Source organism: Platalea leucorodia (genome assembly GCF_965183815.1).
Source record: "Platalea leucorodia genome assembly, chromosome: 3".
NCBI lineage: Eukaryota > Metazoa > Chordata > Aves > Pelecaniformes > Threskiornithidae > Platalea > Platalea leucorodia.
The window spans coordinates 71,172-90,987 of NC_138825.1; the positions used below are offsets into that span (position 1 = coordinate 71,172).

Genomic DNA, 19,816 nt, shown 5'->3' on the forward strand with positions numbered 1-19,816 from the left:
GTTCATTGCAGAACTGGTGTGACGGTCACTTAAAGCCACCAAGAGCAGAAGCCAACTTAAACTTGAGTGAAACTCTGGATGACTGAAGGGCTGATATCTAAAGTTACACCAGCTAAGGCATGCCCTCCAGGTATTACACTATTATCTGGCTGTGAGTACACGACAAAGCAGATACTCAAATAGCTGCCTTTTTTTTTTTTTTTTTTTTTTTAAACGAACTTCACATGACAAAAGAAGACAACCCAAGGAGCATTTCCCACATCTTAGCCCAAGCCCCTCAGTGCAACAGTTAACCGGCAGCAGCCTCTCAATATTTTTCTTCTGCATGTTGGAAATACCTTACTCAATGTGGTAACACAGCGTGGAGAAAAGAGTTTACAGCACTTCAGGCCAAGATTCCTATATCCATTTTAAAATGCAGGATTTTGCACAGAAATAATAAGCTGGGCAGAAGCTCGGACCTAAATCTTGCACAAGTGCCTGGGGGTCTTTAGCAGCCATGAACTTTCACCATTCATCTCAAATCTTAAAAGAAAGTAGGCGTTTTGATCAGCACTGGACCCAGCTGCACATTCAAGGCTCACTTAGAAAGAAAACTGCCAACCACCTGCAGCAGCTTATACTTGCTTAGGGAAAAAAAAAAATCTCCCGCTACCACCAGCATTGCTTCACCTTAGCTCGTGACCTGCCACAGCAGTGTATGATAAGACATCAGGCAAACAGAGTTGCACCTATGAATTTGCACCATCCAGCACAGCATTTCAATTGTGCCACTGACTACTCGGCAGGTCTCACTGGTCTGTAGTTCCATTTCATTATCTACGTTTCAAGATCGCTTTTGGACTCTTGCTACAGTGCAGAAATAGATGTTATTTCTGTTCCAAAAACATAAAAGAAAGTGTTCAAATGAGAACACTGAGGCACAGCAAGCCAAAAATACTGGATCAGAGGCTGCTTTCCTCCACCCATTAACACAGGGGCCTTGCAGTTGTGATACTGCATACATGCTACTGAATTACTGTAGCTAAATACGGGGTGTTACCCCTATTACAACTTCCAGAAAAATAGTCATTTAGAACTAGTGTCACATTCAAGGCTCACAGGACAGCCTTTCTGACAGTCAACTTCAAAAGCCTACAGTTAAGCAAAGCCGTTTTTTTTTAAGGTGCTTCCCAGCTCTGCTTCACACTGAATTTGTAAGCTGTGCTGCCAGATGCATCAGAGATATGAGGAAAGAAGTGGAGATGAAGAATCCCTCTCAAAAGGGCAAGGAGATGCTACGAGAGCTCCAGGAGAAGGAGACGTATCTGCAGAATCAGGTGGTCTGATCTCCTCCACCAAAAGACAACCCCAGGTTCGGAATATCAGTGAACTTGAACCACGAGAAGCACCATACCTGAGTTATTCTCCATAACAGTGTAAATCAATTTGCAAACTCTCAGCAGCAGCATGACTTTCTTTTCAGGTGAATACATTTTCTGCATGGTCATGAACTTGACTTTAATCTTTTCAACGTCCACAAAGTCTGGTGTTGGAACAAACACACCCAGTTCCTGAGGATTCCTCTGCCGCACCAACTGCAGGTTTTCCTTTAGCTGTTTCCAAGAACCATCCGCGGTATGAAACTCTTTCAACATCGCTTCAATGTGGCCCTTCAACGGCTTCAGAATGCACTTATGCATGGCCTTCTCCAGGACAACATCTGCAACGGGAAAATACAAGTCCAGCTGACTTCCCCCTCTAGAGCAGAGCCAATATTAATATTAACCATTCCCAAGAGAAACACTGCAGAGCAAAACCTACTTGCCAAGGCCTATTTATTATACAAGCTGAGTTTCCAGATGTTTGTTAACAAGAAAACAAAAGGCAGAGCAGAATCTGTATTTCATTTTCATTTATGGCAATGTGGTAAATACAAAAAAACCCCATGGACTACAGACTGTCAACAACAACAACAAAAAAGTCAAAAAAATAAAACCAAGTTGTGGCTCCAGTTAACTTTTTCTTTTGTTGGCCAGAAGTCTCCGAGTTTTATTTTACTTTGAGCTTAGCCTTTAACTCCCAAACTTAAAGCACAACACAGTCACAACCATAATTTTTGTCTGCTTTGGCATGAAAGCCCATCCTTTTTGCATAGTTTCCATCAGAAACTATAACTCAACCACGGTCTCCGAAAACTTGGCTCAACTTTGTCAAGATCTTTATGAACTTGGACAGATTATGGGCTTTAAACTATAAATGAAAACCAAGCTGTGTTTGTCCAGCTTCGGATTTCATCATGCAAGCTTATATACAGCTTTGTCATCAAGTCTGAAGTTCTTTGTTTGGCAATAGTGTGCACGTGGCACAGTAACCACTAACTTAGGTTTTTTTTTTTTTATTCTTGTTCTACTCAAGTTTTCCTTTAACAGTCATTCTCCATTTTCAAAGTATGGACCACATCAAGAGAGAAAGCTCTTTGGTAAATATTTTCTCTGCAAACCTTTACTTTTTAAGCTAGGTTCCTCTCCCGCTCAGTGTCCCTATAGCAACATAGCTTACGTTAATAATTAGCTTCCATCAATTATTTGTACCACAGTGAACTCTGACAAGCACAAAAGAAACTGGGGACCCTTCAGCCTGGCCGCTGCACCAACGCCCTGACGGTGGGGCAGGACCAGAGCCCAGAGTAGGCAGGTGGACTAGGGGAGCACGGGGACCAGAAGCAGAAAGAGGAGAGACTGTGTCACCTCTAGATCACACATTTATACAAGCTGGCAGTGGACATTTCTGCTACTAGTGGTGACTCATTAAAGTTTAATTAAACCTCACGCCCCTTCCAAGTTCTTTGCTTCTTCTTATGTGTTTTTCTTAGACCGTGGTATCTTTCTTTTCTCCCTCCCCTCCCCCCCTTTAAAAAAAAAAAAAAATTGCAGACTGTTTCTAAGGCTTGGGATTTACACATACACCCCCAAACAAGCATTACCTAATTCTGGTTTCTTGCTTTTGCTTTATGCTTTCATTTATTTTATCCTTGTGTTCAGCCATTTTTCCTTTTGGGTCTTCACACCTCTCTTTCCCACACAAACACGCCCTTCACACACTCCTCCTCTTATGGCGCCTTTGCTTCATATGTAGCATTTATTCTGTGTTTGTCTGGCATGCAATTCCCAAATGTCCAACTCTATTGGGAGCTCCCATCTCCCCTATCCCAGTTCTGCTGGGGCTTCTGTAGCTTCTCTTGCTATCTTCCCCTCCTGAGACCCTGATGGATGTGGCAAAGCCTTCATTCCTGGATGCTTTAAATGCATCTGGGCTCTCCCTCACAATGGAGACTGCGAAAGCTACTGGAAGGGAGAAGGAGTGAACTTGAGGAGCAGCATTTGCCCTCTGATTTTCTAGATTTCCCTGTGGCCACCAGTAAAGGCACAACCAGTCTGACACACGTTCCTGATGGCCTGTCACACAGCGTGAAAGGTGGATCCAGCTTCCCACCGGACCAGAGCCACCAGTTATACAAAACATGTGGCAACATTTCAAATGGCCAAACCTTATCTATTGTACTTGGCGGAGCCACGCAATCACCGCTGACAGCGCTACCAAACCCAGTCAGAAAAGGAGAAGCATCACCCTTCTGCACACTGACAGAAACTGCCTCTCCCTGCCATCAAAGCCATCCTCAGGGCTCATGGGGCAGAAATGTTTTTCCACCAAGAAAAATGCACAAATCTCATGCATGGGTATGTTAGCTAGCTAAATTTCTAGAGGGTACACGCAGTTCCTTCCTAGATTCACTGACGATGATTTTTTTTTTTTGACAATTCAGCTTACTGTATTTATTTCTACTTCCTGTTCAGTTTTTTAAATAGCAGAAATACCAACTGCTTTGCTTGTAAGTGGAACACCTCTGCAATTTACGTTCCAACCGCCTGGTCTTGTTTAAGTCAAAATCAAAGCAGTTGGTGCTGCCAAACATTACGTGAAGTGAGAGAACTCTATCCTCATAAAATTTTAACTCCCACAGGCTTCCACTGGAAGTTCTGCACGTGAATATTTAGTGTCAGCCTTCATCTCAGGAAAGCAGGGTCACCACCACATTTGGTCACAGGAGGCTGTAAAAGAATTGTAAAGAATTCAGCGTGGATCCTCAGAACCCTTGGTCTGATAACGATGGAGCAACGAGCCTGGGGTGGGAGATCGGAAAACTCAGTACACTTCTGTGACTGATCGCTGTAGGCTCCAGGCTGGAGCTGGTTCAGCTGCTGCCTGCAGCATGAGCATGGAGGGAGCTGCAGAAGCAGTCCCGCCCCAGAGGCTACAGGAACTGGATGCTACCGGGAGGGAAAATTCCTCCACAGAGCCCCAGTCCTTGGTTGGGGCCAGGCTTGTTATCTGTAGGCGGGAAGTGGAAGCCTTAAGTCTTCTGCTCTCAGCCCTTGGTAAGTTAGTGCCACTCCCACAGCTTCCCGTACAGATGAATCGCACGGATTTTCATGGCTGCGCAAGATGGCGAGGAGGCGTTCTTTCATATTTGCAATTCGTCACAGGCTCCAAAAGCAGTGCCTGGAAATTGCTTTGAAATTTACTCGATCACATTCCACATTTTCTCCGGGAACTTAAATTGATTTGAAGCAGCACAGAGGAAGAGAGCAGATAGCTCACATGGCTGTGCTCAAAGCTCCGCGCAGGGTCCGAGTACTTATTGCTGAAGGCTGTTCCTAATGGTTTCTGTGCTTTTAACGCGATCAGGTAAATAAAAATAGGACGGGACATTTAGTAAAGCATGCTTCAGTGCTATTCAGTGACTATATTACAGTTAATGGGAGACAAATGAAGTAAAGGACATATAGCTGTGATTCCAAAGAGATATAACTGCCTCGGCTTGGTAAGGGTGGACTGAGAGAAACTTTCATTTTAATGCAGCATGTTTGCACAGATCTAGCCAGCAAATGAGGAAATGACTAAGATATGACCATTTTAAAAAACAAAACCAACAAAACACCAAAAAAACTCCCACCAAACCAAACAAAACCCCAAACAACACACAACATTTTTTTTTTTCTCCCTTATGAATTCTTGGCACAGACATAAGAACCACAGAGTTCTGCCCTCAAATTAAAAAGCGGCAAATTCTAGCAAGCTGATGAGGCCAACAACACAGCAAGATTGATAAGGACCGGACCTTTTTTTTTTAATGGTCAACACCCTTATGTATCCTAATTAATATAAAACCCATATAAATATTTGTATTATTATTAAAGCCTGGAAGGACAGCATTTCTTGTGATCTGGGCCTTAGACCAATATTCAGTGTCAAAAGACACCTATAAGCATGTCTGGGATCGGAGCATCCAATTATTTACCCTTTCCTTCTAAACTGCTGTTACTGGCCCCTTTCAGAGAAATGTGTTTCCGGATATGATCCCACAAAACAATTCCCAGCCAGCAGCAGCTTTCACCGTTTAACTTCTAATGGCCACAAAAAGCACAGGAGGGTCTCCCAGGCAAATCAGCATCTAAGTTGTGAATTGAGGACTGATCCTGTGCAGTAACATCTCTGTATATTTCTCAGATCCAAATCGGCAACAAAAATTCCTGTTTACTTCAGCATACGCGAACTGTTTTCAAACATCCTCCCAGGATGCTTAATACTCCAAAACCAAAACAGACACTCTTCAGATTTTTTTTTTTTTTTATTGAATACCATTTGAGCTGAGCGCCATGTAGCGTTCCTGAAACGATAGTTATAATTAGCCTCTAGCCTCAAAATGGGAACTGGAAATGCTTTGATAAATGAATTGTAAAGGCCAGCCAGCTAGTTTCGTTGTGACTTGTGGAAACACATCTGTATCCTGTGCTGACATGCTATTTTGTTTTGCTGCAAACCACACAAGTCTGCATCTAGAAAGGACAACATATTAGTCATCGCAAGTGTCCTTACGCAGCCTCTTTACAACCCTCGCTGCCTGAAATTGCAGGCACGCTCTTCCCTTTTCCAGGCTGTCAGTTTACCTGTTACCAGCTGTTGCTGCTCTACTGAGATTACCCGCCAGTTTCCAGGCCCTGCATTTACACACGAGCCCTGTTTATCATCTGCAATGGCCCAACCACTCATCAGTAAAAGAAGGGCTCAGTAAGAGACTGAGCGAGCCTGGGAACCGTGATAAAAAGGCGCAGTCCTGCACTAGTAACGTTGCCTGGGAGGCTGAAAGCAGAAGGCTGCTTTGGAACACCACGGCATGTACGCGCAGGACGCCCGACTACACTGCATTTGCTTTGTTTTGGATTTTCCTGATATCTTGCATATTCATAGACTGGCATGACTGATACCGATCTACTTTAAGACAGCTCATGTCAGGATGGCCAAGTGTCCAGTTCTTGGTGGATGTCTACAGTGACACATGCCTAGCCCAGGGTGCAGACAAGGGCATCTCCTCCGAAGGAGCAAGACTTGAAAGTAAGACCTCATACCAGCCACATTCCTTGATAATCTGCACAACTCTGAAAACAGAGGTAGGACTGAGGCAGGCGATGGATAGGTGGCGGTGGCAGAAGTTGAGCAACTAGGGAAGAAAGGTTTCTAGGGTAAACCTCCCCTCGTTTTACCTACATAAAGCACACCAATGAATCACAGAACTCTCTCTACTAGGTTTGTTTTGCTTTAATCCGGTGTGGGTTAATTAAAACTCACGCTATGGCTGTGTAGTAAACATGTCTTCTCTTAAAGAAGAGGTAATAAAGGAGCAGGGAATAAGTCACAAAGCAAATCAAAGGGATGGCTGGGAAAGGGAGAACCAAATCCTCTGCCTCTGCTCAGCGCCTTTACCACTGCTTCTTACTTGCCCTATCCCCCTGCTCCTGTACTGAATGGAGGAGCGCTGGGGGACACGTTAGTCAGCCTCAACTCAACATGAAAGGATACTAGGATGAATGACAGGGTAGGGGGACAGGACACAAAACAAATGTACAAGCACCTAAAAAGTAACACAGCGCTAAAAAACAGCCAACATGAGTGCATAAAATACTGCACTGAGTGCCCAATTATCAATGGTTGACTGTCAGACAAGACAGATATTTGAAAAGAGATACCATGGGGGTCAGCCCTGGGCTTTAGTCTATTTAGTGTCTTCATTAAAAATTTGGATGATAAAGCAGAGAGTTCACATACAAAATCTGCATATGGTATCATGGCAGGGGTGGGAGAAGGGCATCGCCAGTCCTTTGGAGAGCACGTCTAAAGTTATCTTCGTAAGTGGAAAACACGCCTAAAGTGAACATGATAAAATCTCCTAAGAACAAAAGTAAAACATTGCCTCTCAGCAAGAGGAATAACACAGGCAAAAGCACTGCTCAGAGAAGCCTCCCTTAGAGCAGCTGGCACACCGGCTCCCGCGGGAAAGGGGCTACGCTCCTCCGCACAGCCTCCAGCTCCGTCTGCCCGCGACTCCTCCGTACGGACCCAGGTCCCTGCGACCAGGCATGTCCTGCCACAGTAAGGGGCCAACACTCTCCAAGCCTCTTAACATTCAACACTTACAAATCGATTCCACATTAGAAATACCAAAACAAACAACAGGCAATATTGTTAGGGCACCTTCCCACACGATCAGTTAACACCTTATTGCCAAATTATTTAAACCAGCCATTTCTTGGGCTAGGCCCAGATTCGGGCATTGAGACTGAAGTTGTTCAGGTGTCAGATCCTGCCTGGTGATCACCTGGTGAAGCGATGACAGTCAACTTGACTCCTTTCTGTTCGCAGCCAGGAAAAGAAGAAACACAAAGAAAAACTCCCAAACATTTGCTGTTCAAGCAGCTGTAGACTATCAGGGTCTTCTCTGACCAGCCCAGGTCTTTATTCTGTGGATACATATTCAGGTATGGGTGATTTAAAACAATACTTTGCATTCATCCTTAAACAACAAAAAGCCGTGTGCCTTAGTCTTGATTCTGTCCCAACACTGGGAATCTCCTTTTTTGAGGAAGGGTTAACAGCCTACAGTGCTAAGATTAGGAGGCACCTGTTGGGAATAATTAGAAATGCTGATGCACATTCTCCCGATGATTTGGGAGAAGTTAAACTATTTGATATGGCCCCTATCTGGGAAACTTAAAAGATCTCCTTCAGAAGCCTTCTGCTTGCAAGAGTCTGGGAAGTCTGTGATGCAGTTCTACAAGAAAAGCTACACGATCTCTACACAGACACAGGAGAAAGTCCCAAACACCAAGGGCTTCACTAAGGCTGGGGGCGTGCTGCTCCAGCACATACTGAAATTCAGGAGACAACAGCGGGATGAGGTGAGGTCTGGCTGCCTCGGGACGGGCGACGGGCAGCAGCGGTTCTGCTGGGTGGGAGAGGGAGGCGAGGACTGGCTCCAGCTCCTCTCCGCAGAGGCAGGACTGGCCCGGGGAGCCGAGAGGCCCCAACATTTTCTGCTACAGGCTGCCTCTCTGCCCCGGTGGCACCAGCAGCGGGGTCCGAGTCGCAGGGTGAAGCCACTGCTACGCAAACGCGCCCGGCGCCTCTTCCTGCGAGACTCCGGCGCGGCACGGCCGCTGTGGCCTGCTCCAACCCGGCAGTCGCCAGACCTGACCACAGCCTCTGAGCTCTGACACTGACTCGCCACCGCCGCGGGACAGTCCCTGATGAACAGAAAGAAGGAGCATTTTCCCAGCAGCACGCATCCAGCCCGAGGCTGACACGTCGAGAGAAAAAAACCTGCACCACAAAAGTGTAAACTGACAAGAGAGGATAAATGACTGCTCACAAAGTTAAAATTCTGGCTGCAATTCCGTACTGAAATAGTCAAGCAAAACAGCGGATAATAGGCAGGGCTACATCATAAAAAGTTCTCTATAGGGATGACTAAATCTTGCTGTCACATAGCTATCTGCTTAGATCAGCAACATCTGATGCTCCTGATCCACTGTGGTTGTTTGCAGGCTCAAGCCATAGGCAGTAGATGATTCAAAAGCAAGTTCTTCCTTTGTTTAAACTATCCTGCTTTATAAATTAATTGCATTTAATCACATGATCAAAGCCAGACTTTTTGTCACTGAAAAAAAACAATGTAGTTTAGTTATTACGTTTCATAGCTTATGCTACTCCAAAGTACTGAAACATTTAAAAGCAGACAGCAGAGACCCACAGCCCAATTTAACCACACCCTTACAATGAGAAGTACAAGTCAAACCACGCTTTCACAAAATTACAAGCAAGCTAGATCTGTATTTCTTTGTCAAATATCCAGTACTCTGCAGAAATCCAGGGGAAAATGCGCCTGCACCACTGCTCAATTAGCCGTTTTTTTCTTCCACATAACACCCACATAATATTCTTTATTATTCTAGCGAGAACATTACACGTCTTTGAAAGAGTCTCGATTTCGAGGACACTCTTTGTAGTGTTGTATTTGCTTTAGCAGTGCTTATTACTTTTGCTTGACTTTGTGTAAATGAAGTTAAGGTTACGTGAGAACACTTCCTCTTGGTCAAGGACAGACAGAAACGTCAACATAAAATTACCCTCTAGTCCCAGAGAAGAAACCATCTGCCAATTTTGCACCAGGCCAACTGTTGGGACACTGGGGTACAGGAGAAAAACAAGCAAATTAGGACTGAAGTGAGCTCACAAGGAAAGTATTCTGCCCCGAGGGATGTTTACCTCCTAAATGCAGCTTATAGGCTCTTTTACAAATACTGCTCAGACTCAGCAAGATAGAGGGGCAGTGAGATTTTATGCAGCAACAATGATTTCACTTTTGTGGATACACAAGTCTCTGTTGTTAAAATATGTATTCAAACATATAGCTTATCTGCAACCATTTATAAACATGTACATGTAACAGAGAGGTACAGAAATCCTGAGACTAGCAGCCCCTTCTCTCTTTTGCATACATTTGTTTGGTTTTTAAAACTCTTATGCATCTTTTTATTTAGCTTCAAGTGTAGGGACAGTGCAGCTTTGCTAGGAGTGAATGAGAATGTTTGGAAGAATGAGATTTATTTAAAAAGAAGGTTGCTATGAAATGTGTCTCTGCTCTTAACTGTCACTGGTTGTGAATAAATTCCAGTTTTACGGCTACAATTCATACGGTTAACATTGGCACAGTTTTGGTCCAAGCATTTAGAACTATTTCAGCCCAATTCAGGGAAAAATACATGTGTGCCAGCAAATAAAGGATTCTGTATTGTTAACAGTACAGTGGCTAAAAAATGCAATAAAAAACTAGCAATCACAGGTAAAAAGTCCACACTGCAGCTATTTTAAGGATAACTTTTTATCAACAACTTTATAGCATAGTTCTTCTGAGTTGCTAGGGTGATTGGGGGCTGGGGGGCGTGGGGTTGTTTTGTTTTAAGACTCAAATACTCAGTGGCTCGAACTCTGCTAGCAAAGTCAACCCCAGCTTTCCAAACTGGCACAAAGACTATCACCGTAATCACAGGTTACACATTTTCACCTTCCCCCAAAACACAGGACAGTGCTTCTTACCTATTTGGTCCTCGGGAATCAGCGATTCGATTGGGGGATCAAGTTCGGAGCTTTGGGACAAATAGTTCTTGACTTGGGTCATGAACTGCCGAATCGTTTGCAGCATATCAGTGCTTGAAACATGGCACTCCTTGTTTTCCTGGAGAAAGCTGATATAGTCCTGCACTAGGCATCCAAAATAAGTGCGTTTGTCCTGGGACATCTCTGCGATTTTCTTAATCATCCTCTTTTCAGGGGTCATGAAGGAACTGAAAACTCCACTGACTTTCCGTAGTTGAGATTTCACAATCTTGGGGAGAACAAACGAACTGTTTCTTTTCTTCTTAGGCTTCAAAGGGGGTGCCATGCTCTCTTGGTCGCTTTCCCCCTCAAAATCCTCCAGGCTGCTGTTCGTGTCCCCCTCATAGCCAAACAGCGGCATGCTCCGATCGAAGTCCAGCGAGTCAGACGAGGAGGTGGAAATGCTCATGTCGCTCAGTCTCTGCCTGCCTCCATTCCACGGTATGTGTGACTCAGAGCTGGTAGCTGCTGTCTTTTTGGCAGCTGCTGGAGCCGGCTCAGGCAAGGTTTCACCTGGAACGCCAGCAGCTTCGGGCACGCTCACCGAGCTGCAGCCAGGTCGAATTACTGCTGTGGTCTTTGAGCTACCTTCCACCTCCGAGCAAACAGCCTGCTTCTTCAGCCGAGGAGGTGGAATAGGGGTTGGCTTATTCTGCAGCAAATCCAAGCCTCTCTCTTTCTTATGGTTGACTGTTTCTGGCATGCTCGCCTGCTTTATAGTCCTGGAAAGCTGTGGACTCGTGAGGATGCTATTAATAGAAGGAGGTGGCGGCCGGGGCGGGGGGGAGCGAGGCCTCGCTGTGCCATTCACATCTTGAGTTCTCGGGCTCTGCCTTTTCAGACTTCCACTGACATCCTGGCTGTGCACTTTTAAGAAGAGGGGATTAATGAAACACAGCGCTCCGTTGGTCTGGCTGCACTCCAGCTCCGAAGGCGTTCTGGTTCGTATAGAATGCACTCCATTTATAAGGCAGAGCTGACGCGAGTCTTTACAAGCGCTATCCAAAGGCACAGGCCTACGGGGAGGTGAAGGATCCGCGGGGTTGCTGTTAGCCGTGGAGCTCCAAAAGTCTGAAAATCATCATTGCATTAATGTAAGAATGCAAAACAGCACGCAGATGGCTTTCAGAACATTCAGCTCAACGTCACCAGTTTCAAGTATTAAGAAATTTAGACAAGCTTTTATTAATTCAAGGGAAAAAAAAAAAAAAATCCAAGTGAACCTCTTAAAGCACCACTAGACATAACTGCATGCTACACTCCTGGGGCTGCTCTTACTCATTTTTAAATATCATGACCAACGCATAGCTTCAGATCAGCCCACTGAACTAAGCTTAAAAATAAACTGAGAATCAAAGAAAGGAACGGAGACTGTAACACAGTAATTGTTACCAACTTGAGACTGAAATGAACATAAACTACTCACTAGCATCTCACTCAGAAGAAATACGCCTAGATTCTCAGCTGGTATTAATAAGCTCACTCCATTAAAGACAACAGGCTGATTTACACCAGCTGATGGCCACTTATGGCAACTCAACAGAAATTTTGGTTTGGTTTCTTTTGATAGTGAACAAATGAAACCACACATGAAAGACAGCTCACATTTTGCTGTGGTGGGTGCACACATAATCTTTAGCCATGCAGATCAAATGCTGGTGTGTCTTTAAGAGCACTGGCATGCAGCCCTGCCTTGGCAATGGTGACACAGTTTGCCTGAGGTTTCAGACGCTCAGCAGCACATAAATAGACCGAACGTGCAGTCCCACACCAGCAGTGTGGAAAACCTGTGCTAAACCAGCAACTTTCAGCTGCAGCCTCTGCACTTGTCCCAGCAAAGTGTCAGCATGTTTGTGAAACTGAGTCAACGGTAAAGCCCGTCAGCTCCTGAAAGTATGAAGACTGAAACCAGACAAGCCCTTGAGGACAGCGATTGGACTGAAATAAGAAAGGAATACCAGAGGAGGGAGATTTTGCTAAAATTTGCCGATCTCAACACGGCCCCTTTTCCTGTAGCATCAAGATGCCCCATTTGGGCTGTTGAGCAACGACAGCTGGGCCCAACTGCTTGAATGCCAAGCACTCCACCACAGGGTCCACGCACGACGGCTGTGTCTTGCCTACGGAGCAGAAGGCAGGAAATGGCCCCTGGTGTCAGACCACTGCCAGAGAGCCTATGTAGGCAGACATATTTCTGTACGTAGTCATGCAATGTTGCTGTTGTTTTCCTGCTCCATGACTTCACATCCTGCCTGCAGATCCCTCAGCAGGCTGGCCGGTGTGCCTGGCACGTGGGCTGTTGCAAACACATGATGTAAGCGCCGCTGCAGGTGAAACACAAGAGACTGAGAGACTCTCACGTTCAGCACATGAAGCCTTACAGGTTGGCAACAGCCTTGAAACCTTTACCACCAGTTCTTCCTGCTGCGGTTTGCTGGGCTACATGCTGTTGAACCTGCCTTGTACGGTTCTCCCTCTGAGCCTACAGCATAACAGAGCTCTGACAGGAGCTACAGCCCTCCATGTTCGGACCAGGGTGTTTTGTGCCGACGTGTTGCTTAAGGAAAGCTGACACTTAACAGGTAGGGCCCTCGGCAGTTTTTAGGCATCTCTTGGGCCCACAGCGTTGAAGGGCTGACTTCCTGGTGTGCTCTCGTGGACACCTAAAACTCCATCAAAATCTCAACTTTGTTGTTGGTTTTTGCTCACTGAAACGTGATCTTAATCTGGTGTATAGTAGGTAATTGATCCCAAATACACCAATCACAGTTAGACACTGATCCATCAGTCTCCTCTTCAGCTTTCAAATGTATTAGCTTAAAGAAAGAACACATACAACATAGACAGAGACTGTTCAAGAGCAAGACTAACTCTGCAGCAAGTAGGTGATGGTGCTCGCAGGTACCAAGGGCAAAGTGTGGTTAGTCTGGAGAGCTTGCTCAACACCACCATTATCATCTCCTATGGAGAAACTCATCTAATGTTACATTAGGGCTTCCAGGTGTCACTGGGAGACTATCTTCACTACACTGTATCCCAACAAGACCTTTTTTTTCTCCCCCGTCCAAACATTCACCTAATCAACAGTTCCATGTTTGCCTCTATTCCCATGAAAATCCATACTTTCATCTATCTAATTACCTAAACTTGCAGATAAGCAGTGCAGAAGTCATTTGTCTCCTCGCTAAAACAAATCCCTTAATTCCATCACTACTACAGCAAAACAAAATGCAAAGCAGTGCAATACTTCCCCCGTGTATGGCATTGCTGCAAAGTCCCACCAAATAGTTCTAGAGAGCCTCATGCTAACACTCTGATTTAGTGAGGATCTGTTTCTAAATCAAAGATGATTCAAAAATCTACTGGGACAAAGACTGCTGACAGTCAACCCTCCCTTCCTGCAAAAGGAAATGAGGCCATTCAGCACTTCGCAGGAGCTGCTCAACGATTCATCTGGGTGGAGCCCATGCTTCAAATCCCATCAGGCTTTGCATCTCCTGCAAGCTCAAGGTATGGTTTACAATGAGCCTCTATTTGGTTGTAGCAGTCAAGCAATGCAAGGACATGTCCTTGCATTTTCTTCCGTTATTTAAAAAAAATTCACCAAACCAATGTGCATGCATACATTCTGCAGATCCTGTGTATACACTCCTCCTTTTATTAATATGCTACCGCACTGAGCCACTGATCTCAAAAATCACCATTCTAAGATCACGCGTCAATCTGAAAGACGTTTTATTAATGGTGAACCTCAGTTCCTACACTCTCCTGGCAACTCCAGTAAATTATCAAGCTAGTGCCTCCTATGTGAGCCTGCGGCCAACATTAACCCTTGGAGAAGCTACATCAAACCTCTGTCTGGGGATTGTAAAACTTGCTTTGCTCAAGGGCTGCCCAGAGAGGGGAAAGGAGAAGGAAGGAAGGAAACAGCACTAACAAAAGTATCACAGAAGGCACAGGAGGAAGGAAGAGCACCAAGGCCACCATTTGGTAAGTACAAGGTTTGGCCTTCCCAATAAGAGAAGCTGCTTTTCCGTATGAAATCTGTATCATCACTGACCAATATGAACTACTTATTGATACGGACTGTTTCTTCAAGCTTACAGCAATGCTACAGGGAATGACATCTATGTAGAGAACTACTTACTCAGTCCAAGCTGAGCAATCTTTTCAAGTTCAGCTTCTGTCTTTGCTGCAGCAATAGCATGAGGTAACTTCAGGGTGAATGGAAGGACATCTCTGTTGTTGAAGAGAAAAACAATTATGGTTTTCACAACAACATCCATAGTTTTAGAAGCATTTTTCTTCCCCAACACTGGCAGTGGCTGAGCTCTGATTCTTATTTTCTTCTTGAGCTGTGGCAGCTAGCAAGAGCCTTAAACACACAGCACACAGTGAAAACATTACCAGCCCCAGGGCTCCTTTACATTGGAAATTGGTGTGAAGTGCAAATGACATCCAAGTCCCCAGGACTCTCTTTAGGCTCATTTCCACAGAACCATGCAGTATTTTCTTCGTTACAGCAGAAGCTTTCACACTCGGTCTTTTACAAGCATACCAGTGAGATGCAAGTGTGTTATCTGCCCTTAACCCTTGAAGGAAGCTTCTTATTTTCTGAATACGCTATTGATTGCTCTCAACGTTGAATTCCAGTTCTCAGAATAAAAATTTAAATGAGTACTTGGGCAGCTACCCTAAAAATTTCTAAGTTAGGATGTTTCAGTGCTACTCTGTCCTGGGCTGAAAACACACTTCATTTAATTAAGTCTTTATAATTTATTCTCATGTGGTTTCTCTTCACTGCATACTAGAAGTTCAATGGATGTTTACAAAGGGAGATGCATGAATGCATGAACAACAACATAAGCCAAATCCATTGTAAAAAGCCTTTAGACAGAGATTTTAAGGGACAAAACTACTTAACCGTATGTACCTTGTATGAGTACTGCCATCAACCAATAGTATACCTCTTGCCTGCCCAATTTGTACCAATACACCCTCAAACAACAGTGCATGCTAAACTGCAAAATCTGTAGTAGAAGTACACATGTAGTTAAGAGTAAATGAGAAAAAATGGAGCACAGGAATCCTACATACAACTGGTGTTAGCACAATTTGTTTTTTTTTTTTTTTTTAAGGCTGTGAACAAGCCAACCACCTGTGGAAGCGCAGACAGTGGTTTTTTATCACATAAATATTCTCTATGACGTATGTTAACTTGTGGAAAAAACAGGATCTCAGAACACCACTCAAATTCAAATCAAGCATATGCACGAGACTGACAGACTAGCTAAAAAGTATTTGAAAAGACACTTTCAACATCGTATCACAGATAATCTAGAGTCTAGAACATCATCATGGACTCAGTACAACGACAGGTAACTCTTGACTCCTCATACAAACTGACTGAGTATCTATTGCAAGAAATTCCCTCTGGTTTTAGGAAATCGTCCTGTTTTTGCTGTGATGTACCAAACGTACTCTTTCTCACAACAGCTACCTATCTGCTTCCCTAAGAAGTCTATACATTTTCCTCTTGCACCCCCAGCAATCCTAGACTGCTGCCTGAAGAGGACAAGGATGCTGGGTAGATGCCGCCACTTAAGAAACATTAGGCAAACAGAAACACTTAGGATGTTTCTCCACTGAATGGGAAGATAAGCATCTGCTTCCAAAAGCATACCCACAGTCCAAGAGTGAGCTTCATTTACCGAAGTCTCCAGACAGGTTTGCAGCTGAAGTTGTATTTATTACTGGTATCTGTGGATGGGTTTGCAGCTAACGTTGTGTTTAAGAAGGTGCACTAGGAAAGCTTTAACACCATGTCTAAGTTGTGATCACCACTCTTTTCACTTCCTTTCCCTTCCCCAAAGGGCAACAAGAAAAGGAACAGAACAATAAACAGGTGACGAGCCTGGTTATGCAGTTTTGTATGTGCTTACTGAATGGGAGGCCTGACTCATCAGGATACTAAATTCACACTTGGCTGACTGAAATACCATTAAGAAACGCCACTTTGCAGAGAGAGACTCTCAGTTATGAGACTCATGAGCAAGGCAACAAGCTACTGTGTGTTTGTGGGCTTACTTTCAGTAAATGCAAAGCAACTTGGAGCCTTCAGTGAAAGAAAAGGGACAAACTAATGCAAAATCAATCAATCAATCAATCTACATTTGCTGCATGCTCCCTCTAGGCACTTAGAGGGAATTTACCAGAGCCTGGCTAGCATGCAGAACTGAAAGAGTGACAAGATAAGGAATCTCTCATCATTAAACTGCTTTTAAATGCAGTTTCAGCTCATTTCTCATCTGAGTACTGACCAATTACTTATGTGGTAGAAACGCTTCTTTCATCACATGCACATACAGCTTGGCAAAAGAGGGTCTAGATGCTTCTCCACCACAAACAACAACAGTAAGCACAGAAACCTAAATGCATCCCTAGTGAGCGTTTCCCTCAGCAGAAATCACCACTGTCAGCACTAACTGGCAACTTGGCTGCAGTAAAAGGACCAAAGTTGCCTCTCCCCCCTTCCTTCAGAAAATGTGCAGATGTGCAGCTTGGCCGTGTCCTGTCTGTGGAGAAACGTAAGGCTTGAGCATCAGTCTAGAAGTTTTCACCAGTAAACAAAAATAAAATTGAGAACAACTTAAAAGATAAAAAACACCAGCTATTTTTTCTCTGCATAGTACCTGGAAAACAAGTTGGGCAACCATAAACTGGAAAGCTGATGAGGCCATTTTTGTTGTTCACAACTTACACATCTCTCAGTTGTCATATTCTACAGTGTGATCTGACATTTTTCCATTATGCTCCAAAAATGCTTTTTACTAGCGATTACAAGATAGTTTATGGTGCTTATTAAATGAGTTACAGACCAGTTAAGAAAGCATTACAAGAAACCAGCTATAGTCAAGTTCGACGTGGCAACACCTTACAGTTGGGTGGGCAGCATAACGTCAGCCTTCCAATAATCAGTACCAAATAAGACAGAGACACTTGCTTCCAATTCTCATCTCTTATTTCCTCCCATTACCTTCTAAGACTCTTGAGACTCGTTTTTTCAAGACAGTCTAGCAAATGCAACTCGGAACATAACACCATCTTACCTGCTAATACAGTAGAAAGCAATGAGCCTGAATAAATCAGCAAAACTTATTCCGGACCCCTCCAAGGAAAACGCTGCGAAGAAAGTTACAAGAGGGAAAGAGTCACACATCTATCCATCGTTTCTTAGAAAAGCTTTATAAAATGCATCTCAGATTTTTGCATAAAATTAACAAGTCTGCACCATCGAACTAGCTACTGTTTGGTTAAGAGAAAACAACTGCGTGGAGGAGTACATGTCTCTGCTAAAGGTATTTTCAAGAATACACTGGTAGTCTTCGTGGTGGGTTTGTTTTTGTATTCCAAACATATGGTCTAATTCCTGGGAAACAGATCAAGCGTGATTAGCATTGCACAACATTTTGCTAATAGACAATAAATCAATAACTGAGGCTTTGTTTGCCCAGTGTACTAATATACCTAATTTTAAATCTCTCGTTTCCTCCTCTTGCATTCCATCCTAACTCACTTGCCTTCTCCCCAGATGCGTTAGCACCTAATGAAACATGATAAATTTTCATTCACTTGAAGAAAACCATTTAACCTGAAAACCCTTTAAAAAAAAAAAAAAACTCAAGACAACTCTGCTTCATGCCATTGCCTTGCAGAACTGGGGACGAAGACACGAGCAATGCCTTTCGTTTTTTCCCAGTCCATACCATTGTTTCTTATTGATATAAACACTTGTTTACAGTAACAATGACACAGAAGTGATTGCCACCTCACTTATGTTAAGCTCTCTCTGATTCCAGCGGCAAGTCTCACCCAACGACTACAAAGATCCAGCAGAAGCAGCTCCTAGAGTGAAGCAATCTACATCTTTCACCTCTGGACATGACTGCGACCAGAACAACAGAAGGAAGAGCATTTATGGAATATAACAGTAGCGTAAGACAGGCTCCTGAAGTACACGAATGCCGGTCTCTTTGCAGCCTCCGCCAATTTCTGCAAAGGGGTGAATGTGAAGTCTGTGATTGCCTCAGCCCATCCCCGAGTTAGAAAAGCCAGATGGCGGGGGTGAATCTCTGGCTGGCGTGGTGCGCACACTATCGCTGTTTCACTGGCAGAGGAATGCTTTGGAAATACATCTCCCAAGGAAAGTACTTCCACCGCTGCAGACGCTTCAGACATCTGGGTTGAAACAAGGTAGACTCCCGGGCTGGGTGGGGAAAGCCAAAAGCCACGCAGCAGCTTTGGATACCTCAGCAATGCCTCTCAGCGAGTAGCGAAGGCGTGATTTTGTCAGCAGTCCATGCTGTAAGGCCAGCTCCCCCACACAAGGTTCCAGTGCTACCGACTATAAAGGCTGCACGTGAACCAGAGGAAAACTTAAGTCAGGTACTGATCTTTTATCCAGCCTTTACACTGAAGGACAGGTCAACCTGGTCATTTATGTGCCTGGAAAAAGGGATTTCTTCAAGAGAGCCACTAACAATGCAGACATTAAGCACGCAGGTGATCTGGGGCAGGCTAAGAGGAGATGGGTGTTCAGATCCCTGACTACAATTAAAACCTCAGCTGTGACTGGTGAGTAAAAACATCAGTAGATACTTCCCCCTTGTGGTAAAATTTCATTCATGAAAGACAATATATTATTATTTTATTTTCTAGATGGAAGAGAGGGAATTCATTAGCATAACAAGCCTACGAACATGGCCTTAGATCACACAGATTAAATACACCTGTATTACTGCCAGTCAAGCAGCTTTCTACAAATATTAATTCACTTATGTGAGAGAGATTACTTTGTGGCTGAAAAAAACGAAAACAGAAAAAAAAAAATCATTGATAGCTTTCTCTTCTCTTTGCCATACCTTGTTTGCAACTCTAACGAAAACCAGACATGCAGAATTAACATTTTGTTGCTGGGGGTGGGGAAGGGAGCGGTAAAAAGGAAAAACTCAACTAAAATTATCTCAGTTTACTAACAGGAATAGAAGTTAACTAAGACCCTCTGCTTCAGGGAAGTTTAACTGAAATTGTTGCCGATTTTCTCCAGTTTTCACTTTCTTCTTGTTAAAATGAACCATTTGCTCCACTTGCAGTTTCTGCACCACATACGCTCACCAGGTGCAGCTTCCTTTTTTCATTCCTATATCTCACACATATTTTTCACACCCTCCCTCTAAAGAGAGGAAGATAGTACTGTTTTGAAACTGACTGGAACTCTAACATT

General features: G+C 44.1%; 1 protein-coding gene across 12 annotated transcripts in view; it reads right to left on the minus strand.

The window, feature by feature from the left end:
* Positions 1-19,816, minus strand: part of RIN2 (Ras and Rab interactor 2) — a 280,543-nt gene that overhangs the window by 8,303 nt on the left and 252,424 nt on the right. For 11 of the 12 annotated variants that reach the window (XM_082307213.1, XM_082307212.1, XM_082307208.1 and 8 more), the window contains 4 exons: positions 17,643-17,715; positions 14,681-14,772; positions 10,474-11,604; positions 1,397-1,702 (listed from right to left, as the gene is read on the minus strand). In XM_082307213.1, the coding sequence (XP_082163339.1) occupies positions 1,397-1,702; positions 10,474-11,604; positions 14,681-14,772; positions 17,643-17,715 (1,602 nt within the window). Of the gene's footprint in view, positions 1-1,396; positions 1,703-3,903; positions 4,092-10,473; positions 11,605-14,680; positions 14,773-17,642; positions 17,716-19,816 lie in introns of those variants that run through there. The other variant, XM_082307215.1, reaches the window with a different exon arrangement.